The sequence below is a fragment of the Suricata suricatta genome, chromosome 16 (assembly GCF_006229205.1).
Source record: "Suricata suricatta isolate VVHF042 chromosome 16, meerkat_22Aug2017_6uvM2_HiC, whole genome shotgun sequence".
In the NCBI taxonomy this organism is placed as follows: Eukaryota; Metazoa; Chordata; class Mammalia; order Carnivora; family Herpestidae; genus Suricata; species Suricata suricatta.
Genome location: NC_043715.1, coordinates 13,227,784 through 13,242,617, shown reverse-complemented (window position 1 = coordinate 13,242,617; position 14,834 = coordinate 13,227,784). Strand labels below are relative to the sequence as shown.

At 42.1% G+C, this 14,834-nt stretch overlaps 1 protein-coding gene across 1 annotated transcript; it reads left to right on the top strand.

Annotated features, from left to right (window-relative positions):
* Positions 1-1,164: 1,164 nt before the first annotated feature.
* On the top strand, positions 1,165-13,276 carry TAT (tyrosine aminotransferase). Its single transcript, XM_029925395.1, has 12 exons — positions 1,165-1,234; positions 1,827-2,073; positions 2,228-2,332; positions 4,797-4,864; positions 5,943-6,101; positions 6,299-6,437; positions 7,002-7,054; positions 7,840-7,992; positions 8,605-8,733; positions 9,078-9,161; positions 9,744-9,842; positions 12,087-13,276. Exons 2-12 carry the CDS (start codon positions 1,839-1,841, stop codon positions 12,225-12,227), a joined length of 1,365 nt encoding a protein of 454 aa, XP_029781255.1. The 5' UTR covers positions 1,165-1,234; positions 1,827-1,838; the 3' UTR covers positions 12,228-13,276.
* Positions 13,277-14,834: the final 1,558 nt, after the last annotated feature.

The following is a 14,834-nucleotide window of genomic DNA, read 5'->3' as shown; positions in this document are numbered from 1 at the left end:
CTCCGCTGTAAGATGAGGTGGTGAATGCTTGCTTCACTGGAGTGGAGAAGGGAATGTGTTAGATAAGTTTTTCAAAGCTCTAGAGATGAAAGGTCCAGAAAAATAAAAGGTTTTTCATCCCCCACTGGAGACTCCAATCGCCTAAAAGTAAATGGAGAAGAAAGAACTTATGTAACAACTCTTTGTCTTCCAATAAATAAACAGATAGGATGTGAGCAATGGAGGCTTATTTTAACCCTTGAGTGGATGGTTTTTTTTTATAGGCTCACTTGAATGCTTCGGTTTCTGCTGTGCTTGCGTGGCGAGGTTGTTTTGTTTAGACTTCACCTGACATCTTATTCTCCCCACGGCTCCCTAGCAGGTGCGTGAAGGAGAATTCACAGTACAGGATAACGCTCCATGGGCTTTAGTTGCCTTGAAGACCCCACTACTGTCTTTTAAGGTATTTGTTGAGTGGAACTTAATTTGCTTCAACTGTTCCCGTTGTGACTGAAGAAGAACCGTGTGAAGGGGGAAAGGAGAGCAGGTTGTAGGAAGTAAATAAACATGTTGCAGAACAAATTGTGGCACCTAATTCCTTCAGTGTTTTGAAAACATAAAATTATGTATCTATGTATCTTTCTTGTATCTATCTATCTATCTATTCTCTATCTACCTACCTATTAATCTGTCTCGATGAGTGGATAGAAATGCTCAAATCATTACCCCTGTCTACCCCTGGGGAGAGTGTATGGATTATGGGGGGAGTGTGAGTGGAGTGTGCAGAGAGCAAGGTGCAGGGAGGGGCTCCCAGTTTTTACATTACACATGTCTCCACTGTTAACATTTTAATAGGTTGTTTTGTATCAAAAGAGATTTAATAAAAATTGACAACTGTAATCTTAACTATCCCTCTGACAGTCCTCTCAGATGTCTCACAAAGTGCCCAGAAAGAGTTAACACGGATGTTTGAAGTGAGAACAAACTCCCGTTATGGTGGGGGGTGGGGGGGTGGGGGAAGAGTTAGAGGCGAGAAGTAGCAGCAAGTGAAGAAGGGGAGGGGAAGGAGGGCTGGCTACCCAGTTCTCACCCTAACCAATAGCAGGAAAGTTCCAGGCCCACCGCCCATTTGTGCAAACTATTTCAGGAGTCAAGAATTGCATCTGAGGCCATTGTCGCTGTGACTTTCCAAGGAAGGACTAAGAGAGCTTCCAGGTTTGGCTATTCGGAGGGCAGTTTCTCCTGTAGTTGGAAGGTAAAATCTCAAGCCTCAGCTAATCCAGTGGTGGTAACTGATATGTAAACTTTCTTCTTTATGGTGTATTGACTTCTGTTTTCTGCAGGACAGTAAGGTGCTCATGGGATGCAGCTTTATTTTTACTAATGACAATATTAACACTAAATTTCTAACAATGTGGAATAGTCCTTCCCGGTTCTTCTTTGCAGAGGGCAAGACAATCTGTTGAAGCATTAGGGAGACACTTAGGCTTTGCATGAAAAGGAGGCAACACATATTTATGCTTTGTTTCATGATTTTCATGTCATTTCCCCTCAGTTTCACTGAGAGCAGTTAAACTTTTATGGATATTATGGTTGCATGTACTCTCACGTTAGATTAGTATTCAGTGCATGGTCTTTGCTAATATTATAAAATGGGTTCTTTATTTTCCATCTCAGCAAAAAGTCTTAAAACTCCCCTTATTCACAAAACAAAGCATGAGAAGTGTGGTCCAACAAAGCGGTTTGGAAAGACATCTAGTGAAATCACCCTTATGTTTAGGTGTGAATATAACCCCCCAGGATGGTGCCCTGTTCTTAGTGTCACAAGGACCTCCTTTTCCTCATAGGCTTTGCTAGTGATGGACCCATATGTGATTCAGATGAACAGCAACAGCAACCTTCCGTCAGTTCTGGATGTGCATGTCAACATTGGTGGGCGAAGCTCTGTGTCAGGAAAAATGAAAGGCAGGAAGACCAGATGGTCTGTGAAGCCCTCAGACATGTCCAACAAAACGTTCAATCCCATCCGGGCCATTGTGGACAGCACGAAGGTGAAGCCTAATCCAAACAAAACCACGATTGCTCTGTCAATTGGTGAGTCGGGGACTCTCGAGTGAGGGGCAGTCCATGTTGCTCCTTAGCACCATCCTCACAACTGGCTGGAGAAGATGGGAGTAGAGAGGGAGTCTGAGCACCGGGCATGGAAGAGTAACCTCTTGGTGGCTCTCTTTTTGTCTTCTATGAAAAGGGGACCCTACTGTGTTTGGAAACCTGCCTACAGACCCTGAAGTCACCCAAGCAATGAAAGATGCTCTGGACTCGGGGAAGTATAATGGCTATGCCCCCTCCACTGGTAAGCTCTTCCTGAGACTCTGTCTGGTAGCATCCAAATTGCTAGTGCTCTTCTATTAGGAGTAAATTTCAGCAATTCTCCTTGCTTCCCTGATTCATAGATCCTGAGGAAAGGGTAAGATGAAATGGCCATTTGGATTTGGGGATGGGGATCTCAGAATGCTTAAACACAACAGCTTAAACACAGAATATATAAACTCAACTCCTTTCCTGGCTTCCTTTGGCACATTGGCTCCTTCTCTTTTGTTCTGGTCACATACTTATTTCTCAAATAACGTTGCGAATTTTCATATGAAGGCCTTTAATTTCGCAGCTTCTTGTTTACTGAGCCTCTAAGTCCTACATTAATTTACTTATTGCACTATGTAAGTAGTTTCTTGGCTTCATTTCCCCTTCTCTATATATTCAACACTTATTTTAACTATGGTCAAATATCACCATGTGGTTGAATATTCTGATCACATTCAAGGGCATTTATAACTATTTCAGCTTAAATAAAGAGATAAAAATGAACTAGAATATAAAGAATGGGCTGTCCCACTGAAGAAGAGAAGGTTATTTTTGACAGAAAGAAGTTATTCCTATTTAGATTTTTTTTAAAAAGAAGTTTCAGGTGTACAGCTGTATAATAAGACAACTGTGTGTGCTACAAAGTGGTCACCACCAGTCTGGTTACTGCCCATCACCGTACAGTTGACCCCTTTACCCATTTTGCCCATCCACAGCCTTATTTAGCTTTAACTGTCTCCATCTACTAAACATGTCCACATTAAACATCTGATAAGTGCCACTATGACTTTATTTCAATGTTGCACACTTATATGTGCACCTAGAAATATATTCTTTACCTTTTTAAAAATTATTTGTATTTTTTTATTTGAATATAGTTGACACATAATGTTACGTTAGCTTCAGGTGTGCAACAGTGATTCAACGTCTCTACGTGTTATGGTTGCTCACCACAAGCTGTCACCACACAACAGTACCGTACCATTGACTGAATTCCCTGTGCTGCACCTTTTATTTTCATGACTTACTCATTCTATAACTGGAAGCTGTATCTCTCTCCCCTTCACCCGTTTGCCCATCCTCCTACTCCGTTCCCTCTGGAAGCCATCAGTTTGTTCTCTGTATTTATAGTTCTTTTTTTTTTTTAAACATTTATTTATTTTGAGAGACAGAGCACAAGTGGGGGACGGGCAGAGAGAGAGGGAGACACAGAATCTGAAGCAGGCTCCAGGCTCCAAGCTGTCAGCACAGAGCCTGACATGGGGCTCGAACTCACTAACTGTGAGATCATGACCTGAGCTGAAGTCGGAAGCTTAACCAATTGAGCCACCCAGGCGCCCCTCTGTGTTTATAGTTCTGATTTTGCTTTTTTTGTTTGTTCATTTGTTTGTTGATTTTTTAGATTCCACATATGAGTGAAATCATATGGAAAGTGTCTTTCTCAGTCTAACTTATTTCACCCAGCAAAATACCCCGTAGGTCCATCCATGTTGCCACAAATGGCAAGATACAGTGACATATTTCTAATGTAGAATACAAATCCAGTTTTGTGCTAAAATACAATTTTAAAAACACTTCAAAGAGTCTGAGGGACATAATTTGTAGGTTGATTGTTTATGTTTCATATAGTATCATACAACAAAAATCAACAAAATAAGACCAAAAATTAGGTTATAAAACAAGTTCATAACTTTTTTATACACAAAGTATTAGGGAACTGATTCAACCCAAAAAGACAAAACCAATTCTCCACTTGACAAATATTCAAACGATATGAACATTTCATGCCAGAGGAAATATAGATCATAACATTTATCTAGGAAAATTATCTTCCTTATTAATAATTAAGCAAGTGCTGTTTCTATAACTTCACGACATTTATCTCTGTTATGTGGAACATTATGAAATATTGCATCTTGACTTTATAATTGAATGGAGTCCTCTTGGAAAGCAATTTCATCAAACAATTTGCATGATGCTGTCTCTACTTCAAGCTTATAAGCCAACATTTGGAAATATTGTGTAATAATTGAATTTAAAAGAAAAAACTGTGCAAAACCACTAATAGGTATATGATGTAATGTAAAAAACTTAAAAGGGATCCAATGTATCAAATGCATTGATTACAACTCTTCAAAAAACAGAGTCCTGGAAGGGATTTAGGAATAACCTGAATACTGTTTTTTTATGAAAAATAAAACATACTCATAGTATCCAAGATGGTGCAGAGTATTTTATAGTTTGGAAAGTTCTCCTTGTCATTACTTACACATTTGAGATTATTATAAAATTGTAAAACGTAAAGTCAATCTCATTTATGGACCGTGACTAAGAGCTAAACTGAACAGTATATTCTCTAAGCAGGGGCAGGAGGTAACCTGAAGCCCTTTTGACTCTAGGGTATAGTGGTCAGTTGCCAAATGCAAACTTTCACTTTCTTCCTCCTGCTCTTTCAGGCTACTTATCCAGTCGAGAGGAGATTGCATCTTATTACCACCGGCCCGAGGCACCCCTGGAAGCTAAGGTAGGCTTTAAACAAGGTAACAGCTCTGAAGCAATATTGGACAAGCTGTACCTCTTCCTTGTTTCTGTTCCACAAGGAATAAGGGTTTCAGGAAACAAAAGGTGTGGAGAATTTCCCTTTAGCAATTTGAGAACTTCTCAGAGAGTGAGGCCACTTAATCTCTGATGACATCTAATGTCATTACAGTATGATGATGTTGAATACAACTTAAGTGGTGTTCTGTCTTAAGGAGGCTCAAAGGACTCAGAGGCCCACCTACGTTTGAGTTTCTGCAAAAGAACTTTAAAAAACAATAATTCATAACATCAAATAAATAACATTTTTTATTTTACCAATAAGATCTTTCTTAAATTTGTAGCTTCCATCATTTACTTTAAGCTCACTCAGATGGGGGGCTCCTGAGTGGCTCATTAGGTTAAGCATCCAACTTCGGCTCAGGTCATGATCTCATGGTTCATGAGTTCAAGCTCCTTGTTGGGTTTTATGCGGACAGCTCAGAGCCTGAAGCCTACTTCGGATTCTGTGTCTCCTTCTCTTTCTGCCTTCCCCTGTTCACCCTCTGTCTCTATATCTCAAAAATAAATAAACATTAAAAACAAAAACCTCACTCAGATGGGAAGATTGAGGTACTATGGAATATTGAATTGATGGCAGGTCCACGTTTAAATGCCACTCTCCTCTATCATACACTATGTCTGTTGATATTTCTTAACATAAGAGGTGTCCTCAGTCTGTATTTCAGAGAAGAGTCAGGCTTCAAATTTCTGGTTGAAAGTAAATAACCAAGTGAAAAAGTCCAAGGTCATAATGTTCTCTCATGGAAGTTTGCTGAGTCATAGCCGACATGTCCTTGTTAAAGTGACTTACTTCTTTTACATGGTCAATATTTTTAACATTTAGATATGGACATACATAAGCATTATTTTTTTTTCAATTTTGGCATACTACAGTCCTTACTACTTTACTTAGAATTTGTAAAAGTAAGTTTATTGTTCCTCCCCACTCACCCATCTGGCAATGTCTCTTCTCCTATTGCTGTTGGAACCCCTAACAAAACGAACCTTTTATTTCTTCACAGGATGTCATTCTGACTAGTGGCTGCAGTCAGGCGATTGAACTTTGTCTAGCTGTGTTGGCCAACCCAGGACAAAACATCCTAGTTCCGAGACCTGGTTTTTCTCTCTATAGGACTTTGGCTGAATCAATGGGAATTGAGATCAAACTCTACAATTTATTGGTAAACAACTTTTTAATTATAGACACCAGTGCTCAATTACAACTGTAAAAATATATGACCATTGTCTTAGCACAGAAAGATTTGGAGGTGGGTGGTGGAGGCCACAAACACATTTTATTATTTAGAATATACTGTTATGTGAAAGCCCCCCTCAATTTTTCCAAACCATCTTAGTCTCACCCTTTCTTCCTCCCCAGCCAGAGAAATCTTGGGAAGTCGACTTGAAACAACTGGAATCTCTAATTGATGAAAAGACAGCTTGTCTCGTTGTTAATAATCCATCAAACCCCTGTGGGTCAGTGTTCAGTAAAAGTCATCTCCAGAAAATTCTGGCTGGTAAGTCCATCAGACTTCATTTGACAGGAGAAGATATAGACTAGGATCCTTAAGCTGTTTCCTGGAATGAGAAAAGGGCTGCTTCCAAGCTGAGGCTGGAGGTGGGGGAGGTCCACTGGGGTCTAGTACAGTGCGCCACTGGAACCAGAGGCCTCACCTACAAGAAGGAGAGAAAGGCAGCACTTGCCTCTTCACTGTTCTCATATGTGGAAGAGTGGGCTTGAAATATCTGGTTAATTAAATGGCATATTTAGCCTCTGAACCCTGGAAGAGGGTAAGAATTTATAGTTCTTAAAAAGGGAAACAAAACACATCAATGTGAAAAGCAAAACACAGTAAGTCCAGGTAAATATTAATTGCTAAGGCAATTCACATTACAAAGGATTTCAGCCTGGGGGTGCCTGGGTGGCTCAGTTGGTCATTATCTGACTCTTGATCTCAGCTCAGGTCTTAATCTCAGGGTTGTGAGTTCAAGCCCCATGTTGAGCTTCATGATGGGCATGAAGCCTACTTAACAACAACAACAACAAAAAAATGATTTCAGCCTGTTTTTCTTATTTTTAGTGGCTGCACGGCAGTGTGTCCCCATCTTAGCTGATGAGATCTATGGAGACATGGTAAGTTTGGGGCAGGATATATCACTACAGTAATCTCAATTCCAAATTATTTCATGTGACCTTTAGAGGTGGCATCAAAAACACCAGAAGTAATTCCTAATAATTTCAGTACACAGATCAGGATCCCTGCACTCTCAGAAGTATATACAGATTCTACAACGCCTTAGCCAGTTTTCTGAAGTCTAAAAAGCTATACAAATCTGAAGATTTTTGAAACTCATTTGGTGGAAAAACCTGGCTTGACCTGATATAAAGATATTTGTAGATTTTTTATGTATCTCACTTACAGATCTATCTATTTGTCAAGGATGTAAGGAAAGGAAAAGAAATGTTAATATACTTGATTAGGAGTGCTGTCCCACACTACCTTGGGGGTGTCATGTAATGTATGATCCAGGGTAACTTCTCTAAAATACAAACAATCCTGCATTCTGAAACAAATATGGGCCCAGGAACTGCATGTAAAGGGTTGTGGACCCGTATTTTACTTTTTTAATCTCTAATTCCAACAGGCATTCATTCCCTAGAGTGAGCTTCGTTGAGTTGTACATATTCCTGGGCTAGGGTCAGTATCCTCATTGTAGGCTTCCTTTAATCCAGACCAGACTCCAGGTTATACATCTTTGTATAGTCTCCTTTCAGGCCTCCTGGGCTCCCAGTCATGCTTCAGGGTAGAATGAGCCCAGAAATCCAAGGTCCTGTCCCTAGTTACACAAGGTAAAGGCTGGGAGCATGGGATTTGAAGGAAAGTAAGCCAGAAGGCAACAGCAGGCATCTCTTCTCAGGTGTTTTCGGATTCCAAATTTGAGCCTATGGCCACCCTCAGCAGCAATGTCCCCATCCTGTCCTGCGGAGGGCTGGCCAAGCGCTGGCTGGTTCCCGGCTGGAGGTTGGGCTGGATCCTCATCCATGACCGAAGAGACATTTTTGGCAATGAGGTAAGGGCAATGAGGTGACACAGCATGCCTAATTTAGGATATATATGTATATTTACTTCGCATGCACAGTGGTTGGGAGGTGATCTTTTTTGGTTGTAGTGTTGTTTTTTCTTCTTTCTTCTTGGCCCTGTAGTTCTGGGTGCCGAAAAATGCTGGGTAAAGATGGTACTCAGCTATTCCTCCCCAAAATTCAGTTTTCTTGTACCTGGTTCTGTGAAGAAGTTCCATCTGCTTCTAATTTTAGGACCACAAATAAGGAAACAATAGCTGTAATGATACCTGATACTGTTTTCAGGTTTATAATGTGCCAGCACTTGATATACATTATTTTACTTTAATCCTCCCAACAACTCTAGGAGTCCATAGTATTATCTCCCTTTTACAGTTGAGAAAACCCAGGCACTGAGACATTGTGTAATTTGCCAAGTCACGCACCAGGTGTGTGACAGAGCGGGGCTCCCCATGGTCTGATCTAAGAGTGCCAGTAGGCATGCACCATCACTTCCCCAGAGATTACAAACTTGATGGAAAGAGTGGCCAGAACCAGAATTCCCAAAATTGGAATGCTTAAGGAAGGCTAAATAATATATTTGCATGGTGGGTGGCTTTTAGATCCGAGATGGGTTGGTGAAACTGAGTCAGCGGATCATGGGACCCTGCACCATTGTCCAGGGCGCTCTGAAAAGCATCCTACATCGCACCCCTCAGGAATTCTACCACAACACTCTGAGCTTCCTGAAGGTAAGGGCAGCCCACAGCCTTTTACCTTGGGACTGAGGGAATGCCGGCAGTGGAATTAGGAATAGTGGGCCCTCGTTTCTGGAGCAGGGTTCCATTATGGGACCTCCAAGTCAGGAGATGACATCAGTGTAACCATCCGCCCGTCCATGTCTCTCATTTCTGGCAATTCACCCTGCTCCTGGCCAAAGCTTCAAGTGACAGGAGTTTTTTCTTGCTGACTTCCTATGCCCTTTATGCCAGCAGAGCAAACGTAGGTTCCCTGTCTCCAGTGTGGGCTCTACTTTTGATGACGTGTTCTTTCACTTATATTTTGATCCTTGACATCTTTCTGCCTCCTCTTGTAGTCCAATGCTGACCTTTGCTACAGCGCACTAGCTGGCATCCCCGGACTCCGGCCAGTTCGCCCTTCTGGGGCCATGTACCTCATGGTAAGTAAGTAGGTGGCAGGCATCTGCTGTAAGGCAAGCAGAAGCTGGTCCGCAGGACTCACAAAGACAACCGGCTAAACTTCCAGGCCTGTTATGTTAGGAATCGCTTTGTTCTGAATTTCTGTTCATGTCACTGTGAGATCGTGACCTGAGTCAAAGTTGTCGGGCACTTAACCGACTCAGCCACCCAGGCGCCCCTGTTTGCAGAATAACTTGGGGCATTGACATTTTGTGAACTGGGGACACTAAATATCTTGTAATTGGTGGGAGAGTTCCATGCAATCAGCAATCACCTGGCTCATAATGCTAATGTTGCCTTTTTTAGAGGAACAGTGGCATTCTATTTCCAGCTTTCATTTATCAATGTCCAGGAAGAAATGCTTCAATAAACTAAAATATTAATATAAATATATCCTCTCTTCCCTATGAAAAATTCCCTGGGCTCCTAAGTGTTAGAACTCTTAGTTATCGGTAGTAGAGTTCCAAGATATTTTTTAGAGCAGTCTCTACCTTAGTTTCTGGCATGGCGAGTTGGCCTGTTTTCCCTCCTGATAAGTTTGCCTCTCCCTGTTATTGGTATAGGTTGGAATTGAGATGGAACATTTCCCAGAATTTGAGAATGATGTGGAGTTCACAGAGCGGTTAATTGCTGAGCAATCAATCTACTGCCTCCCAGCAACGGTGAGTGTTAGTGTCTCTCGGTTAAGGACGTTCCCAATGGTTTCTAGAGCTCCGGGTTGGGTTGGTCTTTAGCCTGCCTTTCTTTTTCCCTCAGCAAAGCGTGTTCTCATTTGATAAGATTCACGAGGTGGCCCCAAAAAGGAAAACAGACAGACAAATACAGAGGGAACAAAAGCATGCAGATGCACAGACAAATCAAACAAACAAGCCAAAAGGGGAAAAAACGCGGGGGGGGGGGGGGGAGAGGACAAAACAAAAGACAAAGGACAGTCTAAAAGCATAAAACCAGAAATCCCAGCTACAAATAAAGAGCAGGGTGGTGGCAGTGCTGATGGAAGAGCACATACAAAGAGAAGTGACAGGGGTGGGGTGGAAGTGAAATTGAACACTGACCAGGCAGAGAGACTAAAAGGCTTAATTCAGAGAAAGAGGAGAATATGGTAGGAGGCGAGGAGAAAAAAAAATGAAAATAATGTCACCCAAAGAAACTATATAGACTGATTATTCCAGAGAGAGGGAGAAAGGAAGGTAGCAGTGGAGGTGTAAAATATACCTCAAGAAAGTGGATTAAATGTAACTGTTTAAGGAAACCAATGACCAGAGTGCCCAGTCCAGCGGAGGGGAGAGATAAGAATGAGATAAGGGAAAGTCTATCTGAATAGCAAGAATTGATCTAGAGTTACTCACAGCAGTGTGTCAGTGTTGGTCTTGCCTGGGCTGGGGGGGTCGGGGGCAGGCGGGGGAAAGAAAGGCAGCTCTCGGCGCGCGGATGGGCGTGGTTGCTATAGGCAGGTCTCTTCACTGCGGTCCCCAGCCGCTCCCTGGCCCTGCCTTTGTGGTTGTGGGGAGAAAAATGGCAGCGCCCCAGGCCCTTCTTGAACCAAGCAGTTGCAACTCACTCTTTTGGGTCCTATCTCCCAGTGCTGCTGATGTAGCCAAGGTGGGCCGAATTGTATTTCTCAAGCCCGGCCTCGTTTCCAGATCTTCGTTGAACTTTAATGATACCCTCCCCCGCCCCCAAATGTACCCCCGCAGGCGGGGGCTTCCTAGCCGGGGATCCAGTAGGGGGGGTGGGGGAGCAGTTTCTCCTGGCGCCCAGCCCAGGGAAAGCTCCATGGCTAGAGGAAGGTCTCTCTCCAAACGCTCTGTGGTTACTGATGGGATGATAGGATCCCTCTCCTTCCCGGGCCGGGGTTTTTCTCTTCTCCAGAGACTGTTCTGTGAGTGGTTTCAGCCTCTCTTTCTCTTCCCTCGTCTCTCTCCACGGCTCTCCGCAGAGGGGGCGCCCTCCCCTCTGTGCCTTGGGGTCCCGGCCCAGCCGGTTTTTATCTTCCTCAGCTCGCAGTCACACACCTTTGAGGCTGTCTTCTTGGTGGACTCTGTCTCTTTTCTCCCAGACTCTTGGGGTTCAGTGTCTTATAGCTTCAGTCCTTCTTAGACGCGGGCAGGCAAAAAGTACAGAGCTCCCTGTTTCGCCATCTTGCCTCCTCTCTCATTTGATAAGATTCAAACTAATGTGTCTCATGGCCTCTATTTAAAGTTTGTTTCTCCCCATCATTATCCCATCTGTACCAGGAAGAAAAGTTGTGGCTGAACATTTTAGGTGAAGGGACACTGGCTTGTCCCACATGTCCCTTTCAAGATGAATTGTTTCTAGACTTAGTACCCCAACGATGGTGTCAACCAGGAAAGAAGCATTGCTAAAATAAACTAAAAACATTTATTTGGTGTCTCAGAATTGCAATTTGGGGAACACAGATTGGGCGGTGACCCAAATAGTGATAGTGTCCTTCCACTCCCCAGAACAAGAGTCAAGCGTTTTTAAAGACAAAAAGGAACGCTTGTATATGCTGTTTATAAAGAATTTTGATTGATTGGTGACAGAAAACTTATCTTAGCTGAATGTAATTGGTTACTAACGCTATCACTAAGCAACGTCTCTTACTGTAGCAAGAGTCAAGACTCTGGCTGAACCCTTGTGAGATTTGTGATTTGACCCAGTTCAAAAATTCATGGCTGAAAAGGTGCACAAGGTCCATCTCCTTAATGGCCTTCTGGGTCCATTTTAAAACCCCTTGACATAAGTTACCCCATTTTATTTCACTTTCCATGGTGGAACTGAGAGAATTGATAGCTCTGAGTAAGTGACATCACTTCTTCCTGCTAATTAGGACCCTGGCCATTGTAGGGTAGTTTAGTACCAGACTCAACTGCTATGGGAATAACAGGCTCTTATTTTTGCAGTGCTTTGAGTACCCGAATTTCTTCCGAGTGGTGATCACAGTCCCCAAAGTGATGATGCTGGAGGCCTGTAGCCGGATCCAGGAGTTCTGTGAGCTGCACTATCACTGCGCTGAAGGGAGCCAGGAGGAGTGTGACAAATAGGCCCAATTCCATTCTCTCGAGTCTGTGCCTCATCCCGGGAAGGCTGAACTGGGCCTTGCTGTTCCTCAAGGGGAGTCAGGTGGCCCTACTGGGAGAGGGGCCTCAAAAGCATGTCAAGGGTTCAGAATTGCTCCTACTTTCCCCCAGCTATGTCCACATACACACTCTCAATCCCAGATTTTCCTCTCACTCTGCTCTGCTGGAGTGACTCACTCATTCATTAATCTGCCCCCTCCTATATGACTTCCTCCTTTTTTCCTGAGAGCACTAGGTGAACAAAATTGACCAGAAAGCAGTAGCGACAAGAAAATTAAAAGCTCACGATAAGAGACACAAAAGATTGAGAGAATTCGTGCCCCCAACCATTTCCTCATATTTTAAGTAAGAATACACTCTCTCTAGTCAAGTCTGAGGCCCAATTCTGTTACTGCTTCACTTCAGGTATACCTCGCTTTATGCCATAGAACTATAATGAAAGAAGTTGGGAACACATATATTGGTTAATTATATTCTAAACACATTAGGAAAGTTTGCTAATTTGAAAGATCCCTTACGGAAATATTTTCATTGATTTTTTTTTTTTTTTTTAAGAATTTTTGATCGCATCAGAGGCCTGTCTGGCTGAGCTGGTAGAGCATCTGACTCTTGACCTTGAGGTCATGAATTTGAGACTCCCCATTGGGTTCAGAGATTACATCAATCCATCGCTCAATCGATCAATCAGAATTTTTTATTGTAAAAGTAATCAATGGACTTTCCAAATTTAGATATGCCTAATCAGGGGTTCTTAAAATGAGGGCACATCTGTATTTAAAAAAAAAGGAGGAATCATAGGACCTTCCAGTGGTGTAAGGGCCAGAAATATTCTCACTGATCATTGTTATGGAATCATTGCTTTTGCTGTAAGGTTGATAATGATTTATTGATATGTATATTATATTATCTTTTCATATGTTTTCTAAGAAACATTTATATTAACAAGATCCTTTATTTTGCCAAGAGCATAAATTATTGTTTTTCTTTTTTTAAAAAATAAATTTTAATAAGTATGCTCTTCTGTGATGTGATTTTTCTCCTCTGTGGGGAATTCCTATCCCTAGGAACTGTTCATTGCTCAGTCTGATTGATGTATTATCCACTAGGCTTCATTTATTTCCTTATCCATGTACTGACACTTGGAGTTACATAAGAAACACTATTCCTAAAATATTTTATTTGGGAGCTCATCTCCTGGGTTGCCTAATTATCAATAAGGCAAACTAGGTAGCAACATTATAAACCTCTGACCTTTGACTTTACACTTTCAACTTTTCTCAACTCCCACCTCTGTTCCCAAATTCCTATGCTCTACATCCCCTAACCACTCACTGGTGAATGAAACTGAATGGGTTCCGGTGACCCAAGGAATGAGAGGTCTCAGACGTCTTTCATTATCTGCCTTTTGTCTGCAAATCCTTTTAGGCACAGTTGACTAATTTTTTCCTCAAAGCTTCCCTGACAGAAGGGAGCATGAAGTTATTTTGCAAGGTTGGGGACAGGAGTATACCATAATCAGTCTGCAGATTACTGACTAAGAGAAATTTTCCTTATCCTGAAGAGGAACTTTAGGTCCCAACCCTACCAACCACACCCAATTAATTTCCTTTACAAAAATAAACATCAAATGTCCATGTGTAGTGAGTTCATGCTATAATTTACTTTTTAATTTTCTTTGGCAAATCCAAAAGGAATATACAACAATAGAGATAATAAAGATTTGTTGCCTGTAGGCCACCACTCCCAATAATTTTCTGAAAGTGTCTGGTTCCTATTTTCCTATACCAACGTTGCCCCAACGGCTGAAGATCTCTGTCCAGAAAAGTTCCGGAAAACTTGGTGGTTTACACAAGATGATTTATCTTACCACGTATATATAATTCTATTCAGCTTCACTGAATTCTACCCAGATTTCATAAACTTATGACTTTCTTTCGTGTCTACATTTTGATAGAGTCAAGGACATACTCAAGCATTAAAAAAATTACATGCACACTGGACACATTTCAAAAGATGCAAACAAAGACAAAAATATACCTGTAAACGTGTGTATGAAGCTTTCCTTTTATCTTTCCTCTCGTCAAAGTATTTTATTTTTAATTTTTAAAGTATATTTATCTTGAGAGAGCAAGAGCGTGCGAACAAGGGAGGGGAAAAGCGAGTGAGAGAATCTCAAGCAGGCTTGTGTTGCCTGCACCGCACACGACCTGCTGCGGGGCTGGAACTCATGAACTGAGATCCAGAGTCAGAGGCTTAACTGACCCAAGTGTCCCCAGAGCCCAAAGTAACTATTAGGGAGCTTTATAATTCAGCTTCCTATGGAAGACAAAGAAGCAGTGATATTGCTGAGGTGTCCATTACCAGGGTGTTTCTAAATAAAAAGAACCCTTGTGCGTAGCTGCTTCCAAACAAGGTTAAAATTCCCCCCGAGACAGCTTCCAGATATTTCGCGAGGCCAACGGCAGGAGAATGCGTTAGAAAGTCTGTGATTTCACCTTTCTTTCTAGGCCAGAGCCCCGCCTGTGGGGTAACTAGCCAGTACAACAGACCAGGGCTCACGTCACGCCCTAC